This window comes from Ailuropoda melanoleuca, chromosome 4, assembly GCF_002007445.2.
Source record: "Ailuropoda melanoleuca isolate Jingjing chromosome 4, ASM200744v2, whole genome shotgun sequence".
In the NCBI taxonomy this organism is placed as follows: Eukaryota; Metazoa; Chordata; class Mammalia; order Carnivora; family Ursidae; genus Ailuropoda; species Ailuropoda melanoleuca.
In genome coordinates, this window is record NC_048221.1 from 93,984,308 (window position 1) to 94,010,839 (window position 26,532).

The 26,532-nt window shown below is 54.2% G+C and overlaps 1 protein-coding gene across 1 annotated transcript in view; it reads left to right on the plus strand.

Moving 5' to 3' along the window:
- Positions 1-26,532, plus strand: part of DYSF (dysferlin) — a 208,483-nt gene that overhangs the window by 75,784 nt on the left and 106,167 nt on the right. The window contains exons 16-24 of the mRNA XM_034657277.1: positions 2,125-2,207; positions 9,404-9,445; positions 11,060-11,175; positions 11,692-11,805; positions 13,070-13,247; positions 13,815-13,939; positions 15,879-15,985; positions 21,055-21,247; positions 23,358-23,513. Coding sequence (XP_034513168.1) covers positions 2,125-2,207; positions 9,404-9,445; positions 11,060-11,175; positions 11,692-11,805; positions 13,070-13,247; positions 13,815-13,939; positions 15,879-15,985; positions 21,055-21,247; positions 23,358-23,513 — 1,114 coding nt within the window. The remainder of the gene's footprint in view (positions 1-2,124; positions 2,208-9,403; positions 9,446-11,059; positions 11,176-11,691; positions 11,806-13,069; positions 13,248-13,814; positions 13,940-15,878; positions 15,986-21,054; positions 21,248-23,357; positions 23,514-26,532) is intronic.

Here is a 26,532-nt window from a genome sequence, read left to right on the forward strand (position 1 = left end):
TTGTGAGTCTATTTTCAGACTTGCTGTATTTTCCAAAAGCAACCCCAAGCCCCAAAACCCAACTCTTGGCCAAAAAGCATTCTGCTGCAGCAAGTTCCTATGCAGAAAAGTGCCTTTTTTCCCAGAAAACTCAGATAAACTTTTGTTATTACCTGAATCCTGGAAATACGATATGGTCCACATGGCCTTTTCCCTGTAACTTAATCTTCCCTTCAATTCTTTAATTTGCTTTCATGTTAAAAAAACAGAAACTCAAAAAGCTACTCCCACCCCCATGAAAACAGAATCTCCCTCCTCCCGTTTTCTTGCCTTTCTCGCAAGGTTCAGATAGGACCAGAGGTGAGAAGTCCCATTCTTCTAGCACCGCTCTTTTCCAGGGCTGGGTGGTGAAGGTAGCCTCCCGATGCCGTCAGCTGCCAGTTATCTGGTGTTGATGAGCTCACTGTCGAGTGTTTAAGGAAATGTGTTTCCAGAGCTTATTAACATCATCATCAGGAAAATGGATGAAAATCTCCGCTGACCATGAGTGCACTCTTCCTCGTTAGCCCCTGCCCCGATGAGACGCTTTAAAATCAAAGCTTAATCACCTCCCTGGGAAGTACAGAGAGGAAGGGAGGGAGCCGCAGAGATCAGGCATCTAATGGGTATAGATTTAGAGGAAAATAATGCATCCTTGCCCAAGTGTGTCTTTCACAACGGGGCTTGGGTGTGTCGTCGCCTGAAGCATGTCTGTGACCAAGGTACTCACAGGAGGGAGAGAGAGCCTACAGGGCTCTGAGGAAGACGGACCGGGGAAGTTTCAAGGAAGGCAATGGGTCTGGCCCAGTCGGGCGTTTCTCAACTTAGCACTAGGACATTTTGGGCCAGAAAATTCTTTGCGGGGGGAGACTGTCCTGTGCCTTGTCGGATGTGTAGTAGCGAATGTGGCTTCTCTCTACTGCCTCCCCCCCCCATTCAAAACTGTCTCCAGACATTGCCAAATCACTGAATTGAGAGCTCTTGCTCTCTCCTGACAGGAAGCAGCAGGCCGCTGCGATCGGAGCTCTGGTTTCCGCCTCAGGCGTATCTGGCTCAAGCCCTGGGCTTGCCATCTTGGCAACCTCTGTTTCGTCATTTGAAAGTGGGGCTAATGGTAGCACCTGCCCCATAGTGCCGGTGGGGGGGGGTTGGAGCTAATTCACGTGACGAGTTTAGCACACTGCTTGGCTTTCAGTAGGTGCTCAATAAATGCTAGCTATGTGATACATTATTGTCAAGGGGGCAGGTGTGGGACACAGAGGGAGGGCCTGCGTGGGACACTGCTGGCTAATGGGCTCATCAATGATAGTCGGTCTGCTCGAGCTCCTACCCACAGTCCCCTAGCCTGGTTGGGGCGGGGAGAAGCCTTCCTCCTGGGAAGCTGGGCACAGGAGCAGCATGGGCCATGGCAGGAGCACTGGACCAGGAGTCAGGACAAAGGGTTTCAGTTCTGGCTCTGCCCCTCCCCCAGGCTGTCCTTGGGCAAAGACCTCCCATTTCTGAGCCTCAACTTGCTCATCTGCAGAATGGAGATGGTAATACAAGCAGCCATTCCTCAAGGCTCCTGAGAGGGTCCTTTGAGATAAAGTTTAAAAGTGCCTCGTCCATATAAAGTCAGATACAAGGCATAATTGTGCATTTGAGGACATAAGCTAATTTAAGACTGTGCCCTTGGAGATAGCTTCTTCCTGGTCGCCTGGTTTTCTCCTGGTCTGGATATTTTGTGAGGTTCTGGAACTTGGCTCTCTGTGGGTCTGGGGGTCTGGCTCTCTGAGCAGCCTCCCGTTCCCCCGCCCTGCCTCCTGCCTCTGGCCTCTTTCCTTTCAACCTGCAGATGTCTCCCCAGACATCCAGGCTGGCAGCCCAGTGTTGGTTGGCTGATGGGATGCTGGTGGTTGGCGAGATGGACTAGTTCCCTCCAGAGGAGTCTTGGGCAATGCTTTCTTTCCAGTCTCTTCTTCCCTAGGATTACCAGGCCTCAGGAACATACCCAGAGTGAAGATCAGCACCCCTAAAGATGTATAACTGAGGCCCTCTCTTCCCTGTGTGGGCTGTGGCCTGCAGTCCCTCTCCTGTGTTCAGGCTTCTTCTGCCCCCTTATTCTAGGGACCGCCTCACCCACAATGACATCGTGGCCACCACCTACCTGAGTATGTCGAAAATCTCCGCCCCTGGAGGAGAAATAGAAGGTAAGTTTCCCCTCTTTGTTCTGTCCTCTGGTCCCCCGCGCTCTCCCCTGACTCACCCCTACCTGTCTTATACGACTAGTTTTGAGAGGGCAGAAAAGGGAATATTAATTAAAAGGCCTTCGCAGCCCATTTTCCACGAAGAAGGGCTATGGCCAGTTTTAAAAATGGGTTTACAGACATTTCGGATTCTCTACACCTTGGCTGGTGGGCTGCACTGCTGACTGGTATGGAGAGGATCATTTACCCCTGCAGATAACATCAGTGGCTTTAACCGTGCCCGGCACCAGGCTCTATGCTGGCCAACCGTGCTCTAGCAGCTTCTATTTTGAAATAGCTTTCATTGGTCAGTTAAAAAGTAGGCCATGATCATTTTGTAAAATTTTAAAGATAATGAAGAAGAATATAAAACTCACCCGTAGAATTCCTCATCTGCTTCCCCCCCAGACAAGAGCTAATTATTAATGTTCTGGGAGATTTTCGTGTGTATGTATGTATGTGGACACATACACACGTGTGTGCATTAAACACTGTTTTGAAACAATTGTTTCGAAAATCGCTTTTTGTCACTTGGCTACACACCAGAGATGTTTATTCATGCTATTAAATATTCTTCTACAGTGTGTTTTAAATGAATACACATATTCCATTGTGTGACTGTACCGTAATCCACGTTAACTAGTTGGTGACAAATACTCAGGTGTTTTCTAATTTCTACACTATAGAGAACTAACTTTTACTGAATATTTTTGTAGCTGAATCTTAACACAATTCATGGTTTTTTTGGGAATGAATACCTAGACGTGGAATTGCTGTATCAAAGGATTTGTACATTTTAAAGCGATTTGTGTCAATATCAAAATTACCCTTCAGAAAGACTGGACTCACGTACCCTCTGGTCACTCATATGAGCTTCTGTTGCTGTACCTTCACCAACACAGGGAAAAATAATATTAAAAAAGAACTTCGTCAATTTGATGGGTGAACTTCATTGTTGCCGTAATTTTCATTTCATCAGTAGCTGGTAAAGTTGAGGAATGCAAGTTTAAAAATGTTTTACTACTTAATTTATATTTACATATTATATATATTTATATACTTTATAGTTATTCTACTATAAGTTGTCTGTTCATTGTCTTGGTCCATATTTCTGATGGTATGCTTGTCTTTTTCTCATTGTTTTGTAAGAGTTCTGTATATATATGGATGTTAACTTTCTGCCTGTCATATTAGTGCTAAATAATTGTTGTCTATTTTATTTTACCATTTAGTAGGATTTGATGTATACAAATTTAAAATTTTTATGTGACCAAATCTGTTAACCTTTTCCTTAGCTAATAAGACAAGGACCCAACATTATTTTTTTTCACAATTGTTCTTGGTAATACCCACAGTGTATATTGAATAATCTTTCCCCTGTATTTTGAAATGCCACCTTTATCCCCTACTAAATTCCTAAATGTGTTCTTGGGCCTGTTTCTTGATTTTCTATTCTCTTTAATTGGTATGTCTGCTTGCTATTTCTTAGGTTTTGGTATCTGGGTAATGCTGGCTCTGTAAAATTAATTGGAAAGATTTAAAGTCTTTTCTAACATCTGGAGCAGTTTATATAACATAAGAATATAGTCTTTTGAGGGTTTGAAAGAATTCACCCATAAAACCAGATGGGCTGGGTGCCCTTTTTGAGTGGGTATAGCACTAACTCTTTAAAAACTTCTCAGTTTCTCCTGTGATCACTGTTATTTTTAGTTCATTACTTTTATGATAGTCAATTTTGATAATTTATATCTTCCTGGAAGAGTATTCACTATGCTGAGCTCTAATTTATTTACATAGTTGTTGTAGAGAGCAGTCTTTTATAATTTAAACAATTCTCTCTACCTGTGGTATTTTCCCCTTTCTTATTTTTAATGCTATGTGTGTGAGTTTTCTTTCTTGATTAGCCTTGTTACAACCCCCCCCCCCCCGCCCAGTGCCACCACTCACACACACACACTTTGTTGGACTTCTCAAAGCATCAACTTCTGGATTTATTTATCAATTCTAATATTTTTCTTAATTTTCTAATTTTTCTTTTCTAATTTTTTATTCTTTCATCTTTTTACTCTTATTTTAACTCTATTCAACTTATTTTAGAAAGCCTCTTAGGACTTTCTAATTAACTTCTTGTGCTTATTTTCAAAATCTCTTATCTAAACAATGATACGGTTTCTGCCCCATAGGTCATGATTTTGGCTTTCAGCAAACCCCAAGGTTATATTTAACCCTCTTAAATTTTTTTTTTTACATTTAAATATTTAGTCTATTTTGAATTTATTCAGATGCACTTTCCGAGAGCAGATTTGATTTTTTTGTAGGTAGTTTACTTTTTTCTAACTAGATGCTGCTTGTAGGAAAGCATCTTTTTTCTTATGGTGAAATTACTTTGATGTATCCGGGGCAGGACTCTTCATTGAATTTTGAGACATGGTGAATTCTTTAAATCTGAGTTGAGGAATAATTTATTCTAACATGGGAACACGAGCAGCCGAAGGCAGGGTGGGGTAGGGATAAGAGCAGGAGCTCTGGAAGCAGGCAGCTTGGGTCCCAATTCTGCTTCTTTGTAACTGAGTGAGTCACTCCTCTCCTCTCCCCAGTCCTCATAAGGTTGTTGTAAAGATCCAGTGAGATTATAAATGTAACATTCTTAGAGTGTCTGGTACACATGAAACCCTAAAGTAAAGTAACGTTTGCTGCGTAGTATCATTATTATTGGCTTTCTACATCACTAATCTGATTTTTTCCCCCTGTACCAGTTCTCCTGACTGCTTTCCATGTGGTTTAAAATTGGCCATTGCATTTTTAGTTTCTCGTCCCGCCTTCTTTTCCCTCTGTCATTCCTTTGATATTTCCATTTTCTTTTTTGTCTGTTCTCCCCCAGAAGTTTGCTTTGTTCCATAAAAGCTATGTCTTCTTGCACTCTGGTGAGATTCCAAATCATTTCCTGAGACTTTCAGGTAAATGTTCTCTGGAATCTTACGGAGATTCCAGAGATAGCTATGCTATCTTGGTTGGTACTCTGTGGATCTTCCCTTCTTCTTTATTTACTCTTTAGCAAGACCTACCTGGTCAGTGTTGGTGTCCTTCTACAGACAGATACTTTGTTCTCTGTCCATCCATCTTGACAAATCTTTACCTGGAGCGCAGGTGAATGTGCCCAGTTTCTGGAAGATTCCCCCTAGTGCTCTTGAAGTTGAGCAACCCCTTCTTCTAGGTTCTCTGGAACATTAAAAACCCCCACCTTTTAGTTATAGAAAATTCAAACACACATGAAAATACAGAATTGTGCAGTGGAATTCCAGGTGTCCTCACTCAGCTTTAATATCTAGTTGCTCTCTGCCAGTTTGGCTTCATCGTTGATACTTTTAATCGGTGGAATTCACAAAAACTGCCTTCCACAGGGCACTGCTAGGAGGGCCCCTCCTGCCCCTGCCCCTCCCCCTCCCGGCTGGGAACAATCATGCCAGGATGTAGTCCTCTGTCTCTGGTGCTGTTCAGATAATTTCTGAGAATGGCTGTTTTGGATGGACAGATAGATCTGAGGTGGGGGGCAGTGCATTATGAGGATGGGGTAGGAGAGAGGGCATTCTGGACCCCTTGGAGATAAAACTCCTGGTATGGAAGGAACCTTCTCCGGTTTTCCCATTGGTGCTGTCCTCCACCCTTAGAATCCAGGGGCCCTGGTAGAAGCACAACGTGACCTTCTGACTGTTCTCCGACGGCTACTGTTTGAAGAGGCTACAGCTGTGTCTGCCATCAGCTGCCGGAGGGAGAGTTTAGATTCCTGCCTCCCCATCAGTCTTCATTACTGTTGGTGACGTTGGCCTGGATCTCTTTCAGGGTCTCTGTGAAAGTTTTAATGGGAATGTGAGGAAGATGTTTATTTGGCCACTAGATGGCGCTCAGGTCATGGGCAACCACGCGTGGTTCAGGGAGGCCTTGGAAGGTGGGTTCCTCCTCTCCTGCAGATTGTTTTGGGAATAAATGAGAATCTTCTTGCAACTATGGCTAATCAGTTTTAAATGCATTATTAAATAGCTTGATCTCTGAAACAACACAAGAGTGTAACTTATTGCTCAAAATGGAGCTGTGCTTCACGACGCCTCTGATGTCCCTTTCCTTAGAGGTGCGTCCCTTTCTGGGGTGCTGCGGGTCAGCGTTTGCCGTGCTCCTGTCCAGCTTCTCCCATTTGTCCCAAGACCGTCTCAGGACGTGTCACTCCAACTTTCCTTTCAACCGTTCGTATTTTTCCTTCACATGAGGGGGATCTAGCCCACCTGGGCAATGCATGATACCCCTTTCTCACGGCTCCCAAAGCCCCAACTCGACCAAATTGTAAAAACCAGTTGTTTCTCTATATTCCCCCACCTCCCGGTTCACCAGAGTATTTGGCCCAACCAGGAGTTTTTGTTTTCATGTTTTTGTTTTTCTTTCCAGTGAGGACAGGACCTAACACTAGCCTCTTAAGCACGTCTGCCCACAAGTTTGCCTGGGCTCACTTAACTATTCCTTGGACCCTGTGCTCTGAAGCATTTAGTAGAAATTTTGTTTTTTAAAAAGGAGTGATTTCCTTAGAAGCTGCAGTTCTGTCAAAAAGTAATGGGCACACAAGACCCATGAAACCACACAGATTGTTTTATAACTTTATACACATGGAAATCATACTGCAAAGATGGCACTTGCAGCTTGCACTTTTTTCTAAGAACCCCAAAGTTTTTTTGTTTGTGTATATGTGTGCATTTTGTTCTTTGGAGCATAGATGATGACTTCCCAGCAGTGCTCAGCCTCTCCTCCTGTCTGGCACCGGCTCGTGTCAGGCCGCCAACCGTGGGCACGGGAGATGTGCTGAGGGAGGGAGCTGGTGGGGCTGGCGACAGGTAACGGCCTCAGCTTCTCCAGGAGGAGAAGCCGGTGTCCGTGGACACTGTCTGCAGGGCTGTGATGTGCGGCTCACGGTGCCGGGACGGCTTGCCCCCGGTCTTGTCTGGCTTCCCTCCGGTGAGGGAGATGGGCTTGGTGGCTCAGGCCACAAAACTGGTAATATTCCTCAGTGTTCTGGGGCTTCTACAGCTCTGGTTCTCTGGGCTTGGGGAAAACAGAAGGACACTTGCGTTTTGGCAGAGGGTGATAAGGACTGAATGGTGACTTTGTGTTAGGTGGCTTCACCGGTCACTTTGCCCTTGACTTTGTGAGCTGTCTGCAGACACAGAGGAACCTGGAATGATCTTCGGTACCTGGAGGCCTGTGCTCCTGCCCCCAAATTAGGAATCGTTGGTCAAAGTTGCCAGCAGGGCCTCGTCTCACTCGGTGCCCAGAGCTGTGCCTGATGAGGTTTGTTGAATGAGCAAACAGAAGAATGAAGAAATGAAGGGATTTGTGAAGGGCGCCCCTGGGAAATAGGCTGGTCGGTAACCACCCGCTCGGTCCTCCTGGACCCCAGAGGCGTGTGTTGATCAGATGGCTGGTGGGGTTAGGGGGACATCTCTGTCTAGGCTGGGCACCGGTTTACAGCCAGGAATCGGAGTCGGTCTGTGGATGTGAAGCCGAGTTTGCTTCTGCAAGAAGCACATGGCGGTCAAAGCTGTGACCTCGGCCTCATTAGCCTGAGATAACTGGCCAGGTCTGTTTGTAATCATTTGGAAGGAGCTTAAAATGAAATCTGTTTCCTTCCGGTGGGCCCTGGCTGCTGCTCTCCTCGGCGCTGCAGCTGTGCCCGTGTTGGTCCTCTCCCTGTGGCTAAAAGCTCCCCCATGACCAGAGGCCTGGCTCCCCCACTGATGAAAACCTATTCCTGTGGATATGAAAATGGCCATGAATTATGGTTTCTGCAGCTCTGACTTCTGCTAGCCGGCATTCCTCGCTGAGGCCTGGCTGTAGAGAGCTGTGGGCCTGGGTCCCAGGGCCTGGGCCCCCTGCAGCTCGGCCTCGCCCTCCTGCTGCCTTCTGCGCCAGTGGGTCAGCCCTGGCCTTGTATCTGGACTTCACTGTTCCCCTTCTCTCATGTCTTCACTCTTTCTCTCTGTGTCTCTTCCTCGGTCTTCCTTCACACTATTTTGCTCAACTGTTGGCTCTTAACTGTAGTCATGGAGCTATGGGGAAATAGTCGTAGATATATATTTTGGGGAGGAGACAAACAGATAAAGATGACCAATGAATGAAAATAATCAAAAGATTTCACCAGCCATATCCGCAGGCTTGGTCATGACCCCAGACCTGGTTACACTCAGCTGGTTGGAGGAGGAAACAGGGAGGGTCAGAATGCAGGAAAAGGCTGAAGTCAGAGAGGACCATGAAAGGAGACTGAAGCGTGCCCACTCCCTGCGGGGTGTCTTAGATCTGCCTAGACGTGAGGGATGGATTCCAAGACCCCAGAAGGGTGCTAGAGAATCTCCTTCCTTGCTTCTCTCATTTCTTACTTCTCCTTCCTTGCATCTGTCATTTCTAGACACCCCTTACCAGCATTTAGGGGCACGTCCAAGTGTGTCGAACCTTCTGCTAATGGACAGTGTTTGGCACTGAGCTTCCTTAGAAGTGCCAGGTGCCTGAACCCAGATCCCAGTGCCTGCAGTTGTGAAAATGCAACATGGTGCCCTCGGTGGCAATCCTGAAAGTGGCCACTAGATGGAGATGTTGTACCTTGAAATGCCGTTGCTGCGTGAACTTGGTCTCAAGTGTCAACCTGCTTGCTGGGCGGAGTGTGGGGTGTGCCTCACTGCCTGTTCGTGTTTCCCCCACCCTCTCTTTGTGTCAGTACTTTGTTTCCCTCACTTATTTGGCTATAACATAGAAAAAAAATCACTATTTCTTTTGTGTGTTATTACTTGGATGTACTGAGTCAAGTTTCAGGTCCCATTTTCAATTGGCAAACAGCACACAGACATAGGTAGGCGGCAGTGGTGGGGAGGGACCTCAGGGCTCACCCCGGCGCTAAGGGGCTGTGTCTGGCTGGGAGGGAGGGTGGCATGACGATGACTTCGTTTGTGATAAATTCACAGCTGGGCTGGGGGTGGGGCCTTGGGCCACATGTGTTTCCCACACGGGAGCTGTCTGTCTTTCCATCTGTCTGTCTGCCAGCTCTCCATCCATATGCCCGTTCACGTAACCAGTCCTCCTCCCAGTCATGTCCATCCTAACCCCTTTTCCATTTCTTTACGCTTCAGAGGAGCCTGCAGGTGTGGCCAAGCCTTCTCCAGCCATGGACCGTATGTGCTTTCCCCCTAGGGATGTCAAGGGGGTGGGCCTTGGGGTTTTAGCTGGAGGGGAAAGGGTGCTGGTTACTGGGAAGTTTTTGATTTGTCTGAGGTGGGCCTGAGATTCACCACCAGGGTCCCTGCGCTTACCTTTGGCTGTTGAATATGAAAATCTCTTGGCATGCTTTAAAGACAATTTTTCTCCTTCTACCCCATCCCCCAGCCCTTTCCTGAACCTGCTGGGCTCCCGCTCAGGCTCAAATGAGTCCACTGTCTCAGGCAGGGCGCTGTGGGGCGGGGGCCGGGCAAGGCATCTTGGGGACCAGGAGGAGGCCAGGGTGAGTGGAAAACTCTTGAAGTTCACAAGGTAAATCATAATGGAGATGATTAGTACAAATAATTAGTAAAGCCCATGTTAGTTTCCTCCTCCTGGGCCTCCCACCTCTGTCCCAAATGCCAGAGCCCTGTGTGTGCTGGGGACTGGGGGGAGAGCCGAGACGGAGGCCGGCTCTGTGGGGAGGCACGCTCCTGCGCTCTGGCTGACCGTACCTATTTCTCAAGCCCTGTCCCTGCTCACCCCACATCACCCCAGGTTCTAGACACATGGCGGGACTCGGGATTCATAGCTCCTGTCCTTAGGCCTGGATCACGCATTTCCTTGCCGAGGCCGTTCATTCCGTGCCTACCTTGTCCCATCCTTGCTCCTATGGATTGGATCATCCCAGATGATTCCTGCTTGTGGGCCCACTTCCCACTTGTGGCGTTCTGGAAACAGCCTCTCCCCCCAACTTCCTCTGGAAGAGACACCCTGGCTTTTCAGGGTTCTCAGAGTATGTCCAGTGAAGTCCTGTCCTTGGCTGTTGGCTGGAAAATCGTGACCTAACAGCAGAGGGCCTCTGAAAGGAGGGAAGTGATGTAGAGAAAATATTTCCCTCATCATTGTGGGACTCTCCTTTTCACCCTCCTCCAACCTGTTCCACTGAAAGGTGGTTCTTTGTACAACGTGGGGAGGGAGACAGAATGCTGGCATAAGTCAGGGCTGTTAGGTAATCTGTCTTGACTTCATAACGACATGGGGGGTAAGGGGGACATGTGGCCAGGGGGGCCGGGGGGGCTGCCTTGTAGGTTGGGACCTCTAACCAGGTCCCCGCCCTGGCTTCCTGGGGGGTGGCTTCTCTGGTCACCAGACACTGTGGCCTCCTTTGTGGCTCGACAGTCCTGTGCAGGAGGGAGTGGGATGCAGGGCGGGGTGTAGCCTGAGGGGGCAGGGCAGTGGAGGGCCCTGAGCCCCAGCTTTGCATGCTGGCTAAGTGCATGGGCTTTGAGCTCAGAGCCTTTTGGGTGATGCCACTTTGTAGTGAGGTGCTCCTTCACATCTCTGAGCCTCAGTTTTCTCATCTGTGATAAAGTAATACACATCTCCACGTCTCGGCAGAGTGGTGAGGCTCAAGGGGCCTATGGGAGACAATGGTGGGTGTCACGAGTCTTATGCCCTTGTGGTTGCTGCATCCCGCATATGTTCAGGGAACTGAAGGCCAGGGATGGGCTCAGGCCTGAAGCTGGCTGGGTTGAGCACTAGAAAGCGCCACGGGGCTGGCTCCTCTGACCCCCACCCGTGTCTCCCAGTGGACGACCATCTGGGCTTCCTCCCCACCTTCGGGCCCTGCTACGTCAACCTCTACGGCAGCCCCAGGGAGTTCACCGGCTTCCCGGACCCCTACGCAGAACTCAACATGGGCAAGGTGAGCCCACAAGCACCCCACACACCCAGATCCCCGGGCCTGCGTGCAGGGCCGTCCCAGCCTGGGCAGCATCTGCTCCGATCCGGACTCCAAGGGCCTGATGGGGCTTGAGTGGGCCCAGGGCCAGACAGCTCCCGCCTCAAAGAACCCTCCTTCCGCCTGGCCCCCTCCTGGCCCCTTCTTCCTTCTCACTCCCTCCCCTTTGCTTCTTCTTCAGGGCTAGCCTGACCCCCTGGCCCCCTCATTTTCCTGGCCCCTGAGGGACCCAGGCCTCCTCTGTGTCAGGTTCCATCTGTCCTCTGGCTGGGTTGGAGTCTGGTAGTGCTCATCCGGATGGCTTGTCACATCCCCCGAACTCTCTGGGCCACCGTTTCCTTATCTGCAGGGTGAGGGGGGTGGCTCAGGGCCCTCCTGGTTGCCTGGGAGATGAGCAACTTCAGGGCCAGATCAGGCCCCTTTCCTTCCTCTCCTCCCCTCCATCCCCCCTGCTCCTGGTGACCCAACCTCCCCTCTTAGGGAGAAGGTGTGGCCTACCGAGGTCGGCTTCTGCTCTCCCTGGAGACCAAGCTGGTGGAGCACAGCGACCAAAAGGTGGAGGACCTCCCTGCGGATGACATCCTTCGGGTGGAGGTGAGGGGTGTAGCTCTGGAAGGCGTGAAGGAGGTGGCAGCCAAACGGGGCTGGCTCCTAGTGTCATGGTGGAGGAGGGCTCAGCTCCACCCATGGTCGGTGCCTGCACCCCTCTGGGCCTCAGTGCCTCCGCTGGGAAGTACCAGTAACCCCACGGCTACTCTGTCTCCCTGAGGAATGTTCAGAGGCTCAAAGAAGATAAATGAAAATATTTTACAGGCCTAGAGCTTGATACAAAGTGAGAGGTCTATTTTATACAATAACATAGGAACAGCTGACACGTATTAATCACTCAGCATATGTCAGACACTATGCTAGTGACGCTGGATGTCACGGAGTCCTCCCAGCACCTGTGAGGCGGCTGCTTTTAGTATCTCCATTTTACAGATGGGGACGCTGAGGCTCAAATGTACCAGAGCAGCAAGTGGGAACGCTGAGCCTCGCGGCCAGGAGGAGTCTGGATGGGGTCTGCATGGTGGGTTAAGCTTTCAGACTCGAGTCAGATAGCACTGGTTTGAATCCTGGCTTGACCACTTACCGGCTCTAGCACCTTCCTTATCAATGACGTAGGGGTAGTAAGTATGCTTACCTCCTAAGATTGTTGTGAGAATTACATTCATTCAAAGCCGTATGCAGTGAGCCGTCAATACGCGTTAGCTGTTATTACCGTTCACGTTACTCCCCAACCCGGTTGTGGGAACCCTCTTCTCTCTGCTTTCCACCAAGGGGATTACAAAGTCATCTTGTTTCAGACCGAGAGCCTGCTGTGTCCTCAGCCGTGTGCCCGGTGCCCAGAGGGGACATTCCTCCCCAGCACGTGGCAGCTTGTGTCTACTGCAGAGCTGGGTGGCGTGCTGGGGACCCCGAGTGGCACGGGGTGGGAACTCTGGGCAACGGCATGGTGGTTTAGAGCCTTCGGCCTCTTTTGAATGGCAGATGCAGGAGACCAGGCTTCCCCGGGGCGGGGGGTGGGGGGGAGAGGGCGGTGCCATGGCTGCTGGTTTGGATTAAAGAGCAGCATGACCTTGGAGGAGCAGACCTTGTTAGAGGAACATGGCCAAACACACAGGCCTGGAATGAGTTTGCTCAGTTAGTAACCAAATCTGGGCACTGTTGCTTTGCTGGACCATTCACCACCCATCCGTCCAGCCAGGATTTATTGGGCGCCAGTCATGGCCAGGGCCTGCCAGACATGTGACCCCTCCCCACCCCAGTGTCTTCCTTCCTCCTCCCATGACCCATCAGCTGCCCTTTCTGCCCCCAGAAGTATCTCCGGAGGCGTAAGTACTCCCTCTTTGCCGCCTTCTACTCGGCCTCCATGCTCCAGGATGTGGATGATGCCATCCAGTTCGAGGTCAGCATCGGGAACTATGGCAACAAGTTCGACACCACGTGCCTGCCGCTGGCCTCTACCACCCAGTACAGCCGGGCGGTCTTTGACGGTGAGGCTCGGGGCTGCGCCGGCTGGGACCCGGGCCGCAGAGCGGGGGCCCAACCCGAAATCCTGCTTCTCCCGCAGAGCTAGCTGCCGGAGGCCCACCCGAAGGCCCTGGCCCAGGCAACCCCCTTTGGGGTAACTCGCTGCTCTGTTCCCCCTGGGCCGCCCACCACTCCCCACTCCCCTCTAGGTGGGTCTCTGCTGCCAGGACCGCAGTTTGGGCTCCCGAAACGGGCTGTGGTCAGCACTGATCCTGACCCAGGGCCGTAGTTGATTTCATGGTGGCTATTTGGCTTCGTGTAGAGATTTCAGAGAGTGTGGGTTTCCCAGGGTCCTTCCAGCAGCCCCTCTGGATGTGCTCAAGAGCCGTCATGAGTGTGGCGCTGACTGTTCCACAGATGAAGGGAGCTCAGGCACCCTGTGCGGCCACTGGGGAATCTGGGCCACGCGTGTATGTCCTTGGGGGCTCGTAGTGGGCGGCAGCAGGTGTCTGAATCTGTCCCGCCCTTGGTCCCCTGCCCACCCGCCCCTGCACTCCTGGCTCAGGACCAGGCCCTTCGCTTCCTTCCAGGGTGCCACTACTACTACTTGCCCTGGGGCAACGTGAAGCCCGTGGTGGTGCTGTCATCCTACTGGGAGGACATCAGCCACAGAGTTGAGGCTCAGAACCAGCTGCTCAGGATTGCGGACCGGCTGGTGAGTGGAAGCTGCCTCACCCCTGCACACCCCTTGTGGCTGCACCATGCCCCCTTGGGTGTCCATAGACCAGGCCCCCAGGGGTGCACGCCCTTACCCACGGCTATGCCCGCAGACTCTCACGGTGCCTGGGGTCCCTTGTGTCCTGACCGGGGCTTACCGGACTGGCGATCTAGTCCTGCTAGTGGGAAGGGAGGAGAGGGAGCACGAATGATCTGGGGGTCCAGTGAGGTAGGAGACGGTGCAGAGAAGGAGCGGAGAGGCACAAAGCTGGAGCAGCAGGACGGAGCCTTGCACCCATTCACGCACTCACGCCCGCGTTCATTCATCAAATGCCTTCACTTCCGACCACACACCGGGGTTTGTGCTGGAGGCTTGCGGCCACAAGGGGGACTTGGACAAGGGGCTGCCCTGCCTTCAGGGGCCAGATTAGTGAGGGCAAGCGCAGGTTCACCCACACCCTCATACAGAGGGTGACACCCAAGGGCCGGTGACATTCCAGGAGTGCCCTGAGGGAGGGTGGGCACTCAGAGGAGGGAGAGGGCCAAGGGGCGTCAGGAGGGCATCGCAGAGGTAGTGAGGAGACGGGAGGCAGGAGCCGCGTTAGGCCACCATGGCCAGTGGTCTGGGAGCAGTGACAAGCACTGGGCAGGAGGGGACCTCGGGGACAAAGCTGGAGGACTTGGTGGCTGGGGAGTTGGGAAGGCAGGGAGAAGTACAGTGTGTGATGTCAGGCAGTGAGTTGTGCTTCGGAGGTGACCAGGGGATCCCCTGGGGCTTCCCTGTGATGCCGAGAGCTGAGGGCCCGATGCTCGGCCAGAGAGTGGAGGAGAATGAAGCGGACAGAGGTGTGGAGACCAAGGGTGGGCAGCTGGTGATCCTGGGGGTGACCCCAGGCTGCGTCTGTGTGTGTCTGACATGGAGTGTACCGCACGGGAACCTGGGGGAGGCAGGTGTGGCCGCGCTGTTGGAATGAGCCAGGAGCAGTGGGGTGGGGGAAGGGGTTGCAGAGGCTCAGGCATGTCTGTGAGCAAAGCAAGGAGGACAGGGAGGGGGAAGGGGAGGACGGTGGTCTTGGAGGGGCAGAAAGGGGATGCCGGCCTATGTGAAGGCATGGTGGCCAGCCTTCCTGAGACTGGCAGCTCTTGGGGAGGGAGGAGACCAGCCAGCACCCAGGTTCTGGAGGACTTGGAGTCCTTCCTCTGCAAGTCCAGACTCCATCTTCTGGGGTGGCCGTTCTCTCACAAGACACTCCCTGGGGGCCTGTGTTCTTCCCAAGGCCTGTCCTCCACATGGCACAGACTCAGGGAGGCCGGTGGGTGGGGAGGGGACCCAAGGGGACAGAGGGGCAAGCCCTTGACCTGACAGATATTCTGTGAGTGCTCTCCCAGCTCGGGGCTGAGGCCCGCGGAGACAGCTGCAGAGGGGCTCCATAGGAGACGGACATGACCTGGGAGTGACTGGGCTGCGTGTTTGGAGAGGGAACTCTCTGTTATTGGAGGTGGTCTGAGTGTTCCTGAAGGAAGGAGGGGCTCGAGCCTGCTTGGGCAGGAGCATTTGGGAGGGGACTGGTGTAGGCTCAGAGGGTCCCTCCCCTGTGAGATGGCAGACAGGCTGGAGGGGCCCTGGGAGGAGCGGAAGGCAGCAGAGTTCTGTGGGAGCCTGCACATGGCACTCAAGGCCTTGTAACCAGGCCTGAGGTTGGAGTCCCAGGCTTGGGAATTTGGATCTGTTTGGCGTGGGGAGCCCTGGAAGGTTCTTGAGGTGAGACAGATCCCGGTTTGTTACATCTGGGCTCTGCCTTCTCTGTTCGCACTGTTCTCTCCTTTGGTTCAGGGCGTCAGTGTCAGATTTCGGTGACAGGGCCTAGGGGTTGCAAGTCTGGTGTGTACCTTTCACCCGCAGGGATGGTCCCAACCCTTGCCTGCCTGTTCCACAGGAAGCTGCCCTGGAGCAAGTCCACTTGGCCGTGAAGGCGCAGTACAACGCCGAGGACGTGGACTCCCTGTTGGCTCAGCTGATGGATGAGCTCATCTCAGACTGCAGGTAGGGGGGGATCCTGGCACCCACGCGCCCTCCCCTCCTGGCTCAGCGAGGCCCTTTCCCTGGGAGTGTTCGTGTGTGGCAGTGAGCGGCGGCACGTCTCCCCAGCCACGCTTGGCCAGCAGTCCAGCCTGTGCTGAGTCCAAAGGTGGCGGAGCCAGCGCGGGGAGTTGAAAAGGTGACATTTAGAGCAGGTCATAAATCTCCCTGCAGCGGCGGCAGCTGTGGGCCCGGGGCGGCCCAGCTCACCTGAATGGGGAGCATTGTGTCTCTGATCCCCGACCTCTTAGTTCTCTGATGGAATCTCCAGGAGGAGCTGGCTGGTGGGGGTGACGGTGCCCCTCCTCCCCAAGGCCATGTTGGGGACCACGGCTTCCACTTAGCCTTCTATCGACTTCAGGAAAAGAGGGCTCTGGGGGTGATGGGGAATGGGGCTGCGCAGAGGCCCAACGGAAGGGGAGGCATCTTGGCATCTCCTCCCCTGCTGGGCAATTTGGGGCTCACCACCCGCCTGCTCTGAGCCTTGCTTTCTTCATTTTCAACCGCACGTTAAGAATAACTGCTTATGATAGCACATAAGCAAAACGCTTGGTCCTTTAGGAAGTATGTAATAGACGGTAGCTGTAGTTACTGTTAGGAGGAAGTGTCAGGAGACTTAGGTTCTTGTCCCTCTAACTGGCACTGTGGCTTTGGGCATCTTCACTTCTCTGGACCTCAGTTTTCTCAGCTGTGAAATGGACCTAATGATACATAGTTGCCTTCCTGCTGTCTGCTGGGTTAAGGGTAAATGTATGAAAGGGTACTCTAGGCTCCCCTCAATCTTATCGTCCAACCTTCTGCTCAGTGTCCGAGGAGTGCCTTCACACTCTGTCTGATGAAGAGCCCCTTCTTTTCCTTCGTACCCCAGCTGGGAAGTGCGTCTTTATCAAACTTTATCAAACAAAACATTACCCCAAAGAACAGCCCAGGGGTGGAATTCCAGGCAGGTCATTCACGCATTCCCAAACCTTCCTAGAGCCTAAAGCATATTGACCAGGCTGCAGCTTCAGCCCCCTCCAGAGGTGACAGATGCGAAAGTGAGCAAAGGAAGCAGAGTGTGTTGGGGGGCTGGAGGCATGTGCTGCAGGAGCTCAGAGCAGGTGCATTGCACTCAGACTCAATTCCGGGGGGCTTCCTGGAGTGGGGGATGCTCCCTACGCGAACTCTAAAGGAGGAGTAGCAGCCTGTGGAGGCGGGACTGCCCAGGCAAAGGTGTGAAGCCTGCAAAGCCTGCCGTCTCCATGGGTTGTCAGGGGAAGAGGAAGCCCAAATGGGATAGCTAGGCCTCAGGGGTCTGCTGTGGTAAGCTCAGCCCTGGGAGGCTTGCGGGCGCCACGGGGATCCCCATGGTTCAGATGCTCGTTCTGGCTGCAGAGTGAGGGATGCGTTGGTGGTGGTGGTGAGGGGACACTGGACAAAGGTGTCACCTAAGCCAGGGACATAGTGAGGGCTGGGGGCCGAGAGAGGCAGAGGGCCCTGTGGACTCTGTAGGGGGCATAACGACAACAGCCTCCTAACAAGAACGTCCCATGTGCGGTGCTGTTTATGAGCACTTTACATGTGAGAACTAGTCATAAGCACCTTACGAGCTGGGAAGGAGAGAGGTCCACGCTTCATAGACGAGAAAACTGAGGCACGGAGAGGTTCATTAACTTGCTCAGATTCACTCTTCTCTAAGTGGCTGAGCCCGTTGGCTCTATCACTCTCTAATGAACAGGATTTGCTGGTGGGTTGGATGTGGGGGCCCAAGGATGGTGCAGAATGATCCCCCAGCTCTGGCCAGAGCAGCTGGGTGGACAGCAGGGCCATTCTCAGGGGTCCATGGGAGAAGAGCAGCTTTTGGGGAAGACAAGGAGCTTAGGACTGGCCGTGTTGGTGGGAGGTACCTGAGGGCATCTGTGGTCTGGAGGTTGGAACACAGAGTGAAGCTGGAGGGGCACACGGAAGGGGAGGCAGTCAGTGTGGAGAGGGGCTCTAAGTGACTTGCCGTGTACCACTGGCCTGGCCTGACAGCCTGGGTATGGAGGGCAGACCAGGCTCTGGGTTCTCCCTGCAGCACTGCTCATGACTGATGTGTTATGTGGACCTTGGCAGGTGTCAGGTGCCTGAAGCTTCTGAGACAGGTGGGACCCAAGTCCTGGACTGCCCTCACTGCCCCTCTCAGGGCTCTGTTCTCAGAGGATTCAGCTAAACACACTTCTGCCAAAGCCTGGTCCCCTTTGAGTCACTCTGCTGGGGATAGAAGGAGTCTGGGGGCCTCCTGGGGGCGTTGGCCCCAGGTCAGGAGGTGGGGAGGGATGCTTCCCATCTTCTTGGAATGCACAGAAGGCTCTCCAAGGAGGAATACCAAAGATCAGGACTGAATCCTTCAGGCACCACTTGATGCCAGCAATAGACCTGGGGCAGCCGTGAGACGACTGCCGTCACCTCCGGCTCTGGGCTGTTGCTCAGAGCAGCCAGGCACTGGGGCCCCATGCCAGTGGGTCACAGCCGACCACTAGCTACTCCCCATTCCTTCAGCCAGCCCCTGTCCCACCTCCCAAATCGGTATCCTTCGTTCCACACCCTCTCTCTGCCTGGCTTCTCTCCCTCCTAGCTCCCCCTTCCTCTGCCAGGTTGCACCCTCTGTTCCTCCAGCCCAGCCTTCTCCACTCATCCTTAGACCCGCGGACCCCTCTGCCCGCTGCACCTCTCTACCTGGATGTCTGCCAGCACATCCAGTTCATTCTGTGGAGTCTTCCTCAAACTGTGCCATGCCGCCTCGGCTTCAGCCCTCAGCGGCTGCCACGGCCTTCAGGAAAGGTCCCAGCTCTCATCCTGATGGACGGACCTCTCTGGCCCCACTCCCTCTCTGCCTCACAGACCCCAGCAGTCCTACCCTCTGGCCCTTTGGAGCCTCTGTGCTGGCTTATTTAGCTCTCGGCTCCCCATGTGTGCTCCCTCCTGCCTCTGAACCTTCGTCCTGTGCACATACTGTTCCTCCGGCCAGAACACTGCCAGGCTCCTCTTGGCCTGACTGGCTTCCTTCAGGAAGCACTGCTGACTCTGAGCTGCTCAGTGGGGGTCTAGCCTGTTTGCCTCTCTGTTCTGGGTGCTCCGGACCCAGCCCTGTCTGGACCGGCGGAGCTGTTGTTCACGAGGAGTGAAATGAATGACTGCTGGACCAGTTCACCTTTCAGGCTGGACACTGCCCCTTCTGGGCGGTTGTACCTGGTGAAGACACCTGTGTCACTGCAGGGGTTGGCAGCGACTTTGTGCAGCTCCACCCTCCTGAGCTGCCCTGGGCCTGCCCACCATTTCCAAGTCAGCCAGGGTTGGCAGGGCGACCGCCCCTGTTTGGGGTGGGGACACAATGTCATCCGACCTCCTCTTCCCAGTCTTCCTTTCGTTCAGTCCCCGCTGCCTTGGGCTTTCCTGGGGCGGGAAAGGGCCAAGACATCTTGTTGGTGACAGTCACTGGTCCTGGCTGTTTTGGGGGAGTCTTGGCTGGGCTGGTGGCCTCCATGAAAATCTCCCTTTGGTGGTCTGTATGCCAGTCCCTCCCAGCTCCGACCCAGGCTGGGAGCGTAAATCACCCTGGTTGGCTCCGCTCTCCAGATTCAACTCCAGATCTGCCTGCCCCCGCCCTCGGGCCCACTCGTGCCTCCTTCCCAGGCAGGCCCCAGCCCAGGACTCTGGCCCAGGCCCCCCTTTACCCACCCGGCATGCCCCTCCACCACGAATCGAGTGGGCTGGGGACGGAGGCCGCCCCTCTCCTGGCCCGGGGCAGCCCCATCCGCGGCACCCTCGGGGCAGTAAATATTATATTACTACAGGGTGTGCAGTACGTGACCTGAGACAGGCCCCGGGGCTTAAGTTTCCCGAGATGGAGTTTGCGTACTGCTCCCCCCACCCTAAAAATTCAATTAAAAAAAATAACAGGAAAAATGTAGTGCGCCGAGGGCCTGCCAGAGTGGTGTATCTGGCGGCGGCGGTGCCGCTGCGCTCCGCGGTAATTGGTTCTGCATAGCTCGGGGAAATTGGCAGAAAAATAAATCAGCCGGGAGCCGGAGTCGAGACACTGCGGGGAGGGGAGTGTGAGGTGGGGGGGCTGCAAGTGGTGGGGGCAGAACTGGTGGAGCGGGTTTGACTGATGTCCTGTTTGGGAGTCAAGGGCTCAGTGGGGGTAGGGCGGGGGTGGAGCGGCTTCCCCCCCAAGCAGGCATCATCTAGAGGGCCCCTGCATGGTGAGGGAGAGCGCAGACGCCCCCACCCCCCCTCCCCGCATGACCCTGCGTGTGTATTGACTGACCCCAGAGGGTAGGTATGGTGAGGAAGAGCCATATGAAGGAGGACTTCTGGGAGCCCGTGGGATGGGGGGGGGGTCAGAGTTCTGTGCCTCGAACAGGATGGAGTTTAAACCCAACACCCACGTGGGGCTGGATTTCTGGGGCTATATGTACCCCCTACCTCCTCTCCAAAGGCTTCCCAAACAGAGGGTCCTGGAAGGAGTGTCCTGGGACTGCCCCAGGTCGACACATCTGTATTGCTGGCTGCCGGCCTCCCCACAGCGTCTGCAGTGGCTTGTCAGGGGTCCATAAATTTCCTTCCTGAAGAAAGTGTGTGTACAACAGAATGGATTCATTTCAGCCAAGGGCAACTTAGCACTCTGGCCTCTGCTCTGGGAGAATGCAAGGGTGCACAGAGGGACCTGTTGGGCCCTCTGAGGGCTTGCGGTCATTTGGGCAGACGGGACACACATGCAAAAAACTTCGAGGTTTCAAACAGGCAGCTCCAGGATAGAGGGCTGAGGGTCTTTGGAGCAGGAGGCCTGTGGAGCAGTGTAGTTAGGGAAGGCTTCCTGGAGGAGGTGAAGATGGAGCAGGTCGCATGGAGATGACTATGCATGTGGGTCAGGCACCTAGGGCCCCCGGAGCACCTGGCAGGCAGGCTGAGGGTGTGGGTTTGGGGGATCTGTGCACATGTGCGTGTACAGAATGTGAGCTTGGACCTGGGTGAGTGCCGGGCTCATCCCATCTGTCTGTCGCTCACAGCCAGCCCCTAGGCGATGTCCACGAGACACCCTCTGCCACCCACCTGGACCAGTACCTGCACAGGCTGCGTAGCCGTCACCTAAGCCAGATTGCAGAGGCGGCGCTGGCCCTGAAGCTCGGGCACGGCGGGCTCCCGGCCGCCCTGGAGCAGGCTGAAGACTGGCTCCTGCGGCTCCGTGCCCTGGCCGAGGAGGTAGGAAACCCTGCGGGGTGTCTTCCTTCCTGCCTGAGGACATCAGAACTGGGCGGCAACATGGGCAACTGTCTGGACCATGATCCAACTCCAGCCCTGTTGCTGGGTGAGCTTGGACAGCTGACTCAGTTCTTCTGAGCCTCAATGTCCCCTGTTCACAGCAGGAGGAGACAGGATGCAATTGGAGACTGGGTGTTATGCGGCCTAGCTGAGAGCCTGGTGTGCAGTAGGTGCTCAATCAGTGCCCCCCATGTGCTCAATCCATATGCTCAGTCCATGTCACTGAAGTATGTCAGAGACGGAGCTGGGCCCAGAATCCCAGGGCGCCTGGCTCCAGTTCAGTGCTGGGGCCTGCTTCCCCAGGGACCTGACTCCTCCCCACCAACCAGGACCTGTCTGCCCCTGGCCTCAAACCTGCCTCACTGGGGGCCATGTATTTCTTGCTCTCCTGCCTGCCTCCCAGTCCCAGGCCTGAGGAGGCTGTATTTGGAGGACTGTGAACTTTGTCGTATCTAATCAGAGGGAAGTGGCTGCAGTTTGTCCCCACCTGTATACCACCCCCCTCCTTGCCCCTGGTCAGGTAGCCCCCCCCACCAGCCCAGTTCCCAGGGCAAGCAGGCATGCCACAAAGTTGTCCAGAATGAGGATAAGGTTCTGCTCATGTGTCGCGGGCAGACCAGTGGCTGCCCACTTCGGCCAGAGGTGTGTGGTCCCCCTACGGAGGCGATGGGGCTGGTGAGGAAGGATCTCCCCAGACGGAGTGTGGAAAAGGGCAGGGCCTGAGAGGGGCTTCTGGAGGAGCAAGTCATTGAAGGAGAGAGGGGGTCCAGGAGGTGGGAGACTGGTCAGAAGGGGAAGGCAGCCCAAAAAGTTGGTCCCTGAGAGTCAGCCTTGGCTCAACCCAGAGCAGGGCTTCGGGCATGTGGCCAGCTATCCGGGGGAGCACTCTGTCACCCAGACACAGGCTGGCCCCATGCAGTGGCTGCAGAACGTCCGCTTGGGCTGGTCTTCCATCATCTTGGCCCAGATGGCCCCTGGAACTCTCGCACACATTGTTCTATGGCCGGGAGGGCTTAAGGTCAGATGGGTGCTCCTGACGGCAAGGGACCTCAGAGAGTGCCTTTCTCAAATTTGAAGGTGCGTCAGAATCCCCTGAAGGGTTTGTTAAAACAGGTTATAAGCCCTGCCTGACTCTGCAGGTCTCAGGTAGAGCCTGAGAATTTGCATTTCTAGCACCTTCTCGGGAGCTGCTATTGCTGCTGCTCTGGGGAACCACACTGGGATTGTGGTTGGGAACCACTGTTTGGAGGCAGAAAAACCTGGTTGGCTCCTACCTTCTTTGAGCTTAATTTCCTCACCTGGCCAATGGGGCTGCCTGTCCCCACTGCAGGGAGTAAGTGAAACCGTGAAATGCCCCGTGAGGCTCCAGGAGTGTCAGCTCTCAGCCGTGGCCCTGGGGAGAGACCCAGCGCCACCTCACTGAGCACACTTTGCTCACCAACCTTGGAAGCAGGTGGACTGTTCCCAACGGTTTTTGCTCTGAGTTACTGGCTCTGAGGGGCTCAGGCCTTGCAGTTTTGTTCTGGTCTGGTCACCATTTTCAAAGCCCAATGTCACAAGGCCCAGTAAAGGGCCAGACCCCACAAGTCCCTGCTATTAGAGGGAGGAGGGGAGAGTGTCTTTCGGGAAGGGGCGCATCTGGGGATTTGCTGCTACTCTCGGGGCTGAGGAAGAAGGGTAGCATCGTAAGTGTGATGTCATCTCTCGGGTCAAATCAAATCCTCCAATCTCTGTGCCCCTGGGAGCATCTGTCTGCCCAGTGGAGGGGATCTAAGAAGATAAGCACTGGGCTCCCGGCAGGAGTGTCTTTTCCCAGGAAATGTGAACTCAGCCCAGTGCGTTTTTGGCAGGCTCTTCATGTGAGCGGAGGCAGCCTCATGCCCCGTGCTTGGGGGTTCCTAGCTGCCGAAGACAGAGCGGCCGAGCCAGCCATGGGAGGTCAAGGAGGCTCTTGGGGGTGGAGGGCGGGGGAGCTGGAAGCTGGGAGAGGTGGCTCATGGTGGGCTGTGGGGCGTGGGCCTTCCCACCCTGACTGCCACCCTCTCTCCAGCCTCAGAACAGCCTGCCCGACATCATCATCTGGATGCTGCAGGGCGACAAGCGAGTGGCATACCAGCGGGTGCCTACACATGAGGTCCTCTTCTCCCGGCGTGGAGCCAGCTACTGCGGCAAGAACTGTGGGAAGCTGCAGACGATATTTCTCAAAGTGGGTTCTTTTTTCTCAGGTCATGATCGTATTTTCTCCCAGGTCGTTCCCTTCCCCTTCCATGTCTCCTTCTGGTCTCCACCCGACTGAGAGTCTGTAGGCTCTCAGAAGGGGTGGAGGGCTTCGTGTAAAGCCATTTCCCTTCTCTCTCCCCTGCCAAGTCCCTAGACCCCACACACCTGGGCTAGAAAGTTGGCAGGTGAAAGCTGGAATCACAGAGTGCTGGAAATGAATGAGACAGGGTCTGTGCCCCCTGCTCCCCACCCCCCAGGCTGTCTGGGAGGGGCTGACTCCCGAGCCTGTTCTCGATCTCATCACCACGTCTCTGGTAGGGGGGTGCAGCCCTCAGGCCCCACCCCAGCCTCTAAGAGCCCTGGTACGGACCTCTTGCCCTGCCTGAGTGCTTTGGCTCCAGCTGGGGTCAGGCTCAGGTTCAAGTTCTTGCCTGTGGGAGGGCTGGTGTCTGGGCACTGGGTGTGCCTATGGCTCTGGCCCATCTGGGAGCTGGCGGCAAGTAATCCAGGGCCCCTTATGTTGTCCTGCCCGCATCTCTTCTCCCTTTTCTCTTCCTCCAACCCCCAGCCTTGCTCCCCGTCCGTCTTCATTCAGGGTACTGGCCAGCCTCAGGCTGGGCGATGGGGACGTGAGCAGGTGCCCCATCCTCCTCTCTGGGTCAATGTGGCACACAGAGCCAAGGCTGTTTTGGTGGGGGTACTGTGGCCTGGAGGCCAGGATGCTATTCAGGGAAATCCCTTCCTGGGCTGTTGACTGCCTGGCCCGAGGGGAGGGTCCCTGTCTGGAGGGCTGTCACTGAGGCTGTCCTGCTGGAGGAGGAGTGGCCTGGGAGGCGGGCCTGCCCCTCGCCACTCACTCCAGATGGCTCTGTTGGCATTAATTATAAGCTGCCTGGCTTTCAGCCCAGCTGGCCCATCTTCCCCAGCCCCTTGCTCTCAGGCTTCCCTTCCCGGCCCCTCCTTCCATCAACACCAGGGAGCAGCGCCCGCCTCTCCTCTTCCAGGAAGTCGTTGTTGGCTAGCCTTAGTCTTGAACCTCTGAGTGCCTGTCGGTCAACCCATTCATAGATCAGCCAGTCTTTCTCGTTGTGCCCTGGGCTGGGTAGAGAGGGCAGGTTTCAACAGTACAGTGCGTGTGGACAGGTGGCAGGTGGGCAGGAAGCCTGTGTGGCCTTGGGTAGGTTGCCTGACCTCTCTGAACTGCTAGCTGTCTTCTCAGCTGTAAAATGAGCATCAGGCTGCCCACGTCACAGGTTTTGAGGGTTGAACCAGGTGACACAGGTCATGGGTCTTGTTGAAACGAGGTGACCAATGAATATCAGTTCCTTTCCCCTCTTGTCCCCTTTTTCTTCTGGGGTGCTCCCTTGCTCCCTGGGCAGAGGAGGCCCCACCAACATGACTGGAGGCCAAGGTAGAGGCAGAGGTGAGCAGATACCCGGACTCAGGGTCATTGGAGAGGCCAGCTTTGCTTAGAAAGAGGATGGGGACATGTCAGGCAGTGGGCTGCCCCCTCTCACCTGTCTACACGCCACCTGGGGCCTGTCCCCCGGCTTTCCTCACCTCCTAGCTTCCTGCCTTTCTCTCCCCTCGGCCAGCTCCTCGCCGAGCAGGGCAGAAGGGAAAGGAACTCAAGGAGCTGCCCATGACGGGGGGGGGGGGGGGCAGGGTGGGGAGGCACACCAGGGAAGCCTGGCTGGCTGGAGCGCAGGTGGGGATGCGCTGCAGGAGGAAAAGCCGCAGGCTCTGACCTCTCGGCCCTGCATCCTTGGGGAGACACAAACTGAAAAATGTTCCCCGATTCCAAGCAGGAAAAAAAAGATATAGAATTGTTTCTCGAAGTCTTCCCCACTGAGTTTATGAGCCCCGCCAGTAGCTTCTGAGCAAGCTGTACAAAAATGTTGGCAGCAAGCAGAGACCAAGAAAACATTGGTGTTTCTTAACTTAAACCAAAGTTGGAAAAAATGAGCACCAGTAGAGAGGGAGAGGAGCCCCAAACTAGACATTTCTTTATTTGCTGTTGCTATTTTGGGTCCGGCAGGCTGGCCCCGTCTGGGGGAGGGCAGGGGAGAGACGGGGGTGGAGGGGGAAGGGGGGGTCAGGCATTCCTGCCATCTCCCTGGGGCTGGCGGTTTGGAGGGAAAAAGGCCACTCACCACCCCAGGGAGGAGACAGCTGAAGTGAACGGTCATGGGAGGTTGCCCAGGGGGTGACATGTGGGGTCAGGGCCTCCTCCAGGCTGCACCGAGGAACCAAAAGCAGAGAGGCTGTCTATTGCCTTGGTATGTCCTGCACCCCGTCCTTTCCCCTTACCTGGCCCGGGCTCTCCCTCCAGGGACCCGGGCCTCCCGAACCTGTTGGCAACCTCTTACTCTGGGCCCCTTCCCTCTTCTGAAGCCATCAGAGCTCCTTTCTCCTCTCATTCGGCCTCTGCTGCAGAGGAGGTAACCCCCCAGGCTCACGGTCACGACACCTAGGGACTTAATGTGCCGCTTCCTCGAAGGGACAGTGTGTTGTTCTGAGAGCGAGGAGCTCCTGCTTCTCAGGCCACTTCTATTGATTTCTATCAAACGGTGAAGTAATTGTGGACAATAGATGTTTATGTTGGGTTGTTGCAGTTACTGCATTCTGGCAGAGCCTCTGAAGGTTTCAAGGTAATAAGCAATTGAGGACCAGTGACTAGTGGTTAACATGCTGATAAGCGCTTGAAAGGATAGCGATATCAGATGGTACGCTAACATCTAGCCAAAACAAAAATAACGAAAACACTCCCCCCTAAACCAAACTGAAAATTAAGGAGGCCTTAACCTCTTCCCCTTCCAGACCTGGATCATTGTATCTCCTTCAGAGATATGTTCTAGAACTGCGCTGTCCAATATGGTCGCCGTAAGGGGCTATTTAAATTTAAATTAATTAAAATGAAATAAAACTAAAAATTTAGTTCCTCAGTCACACTAGCTGCATTTCAAGTGCTCAGTGGCCACATGGGGTTAGTGCTACCAGGTTGG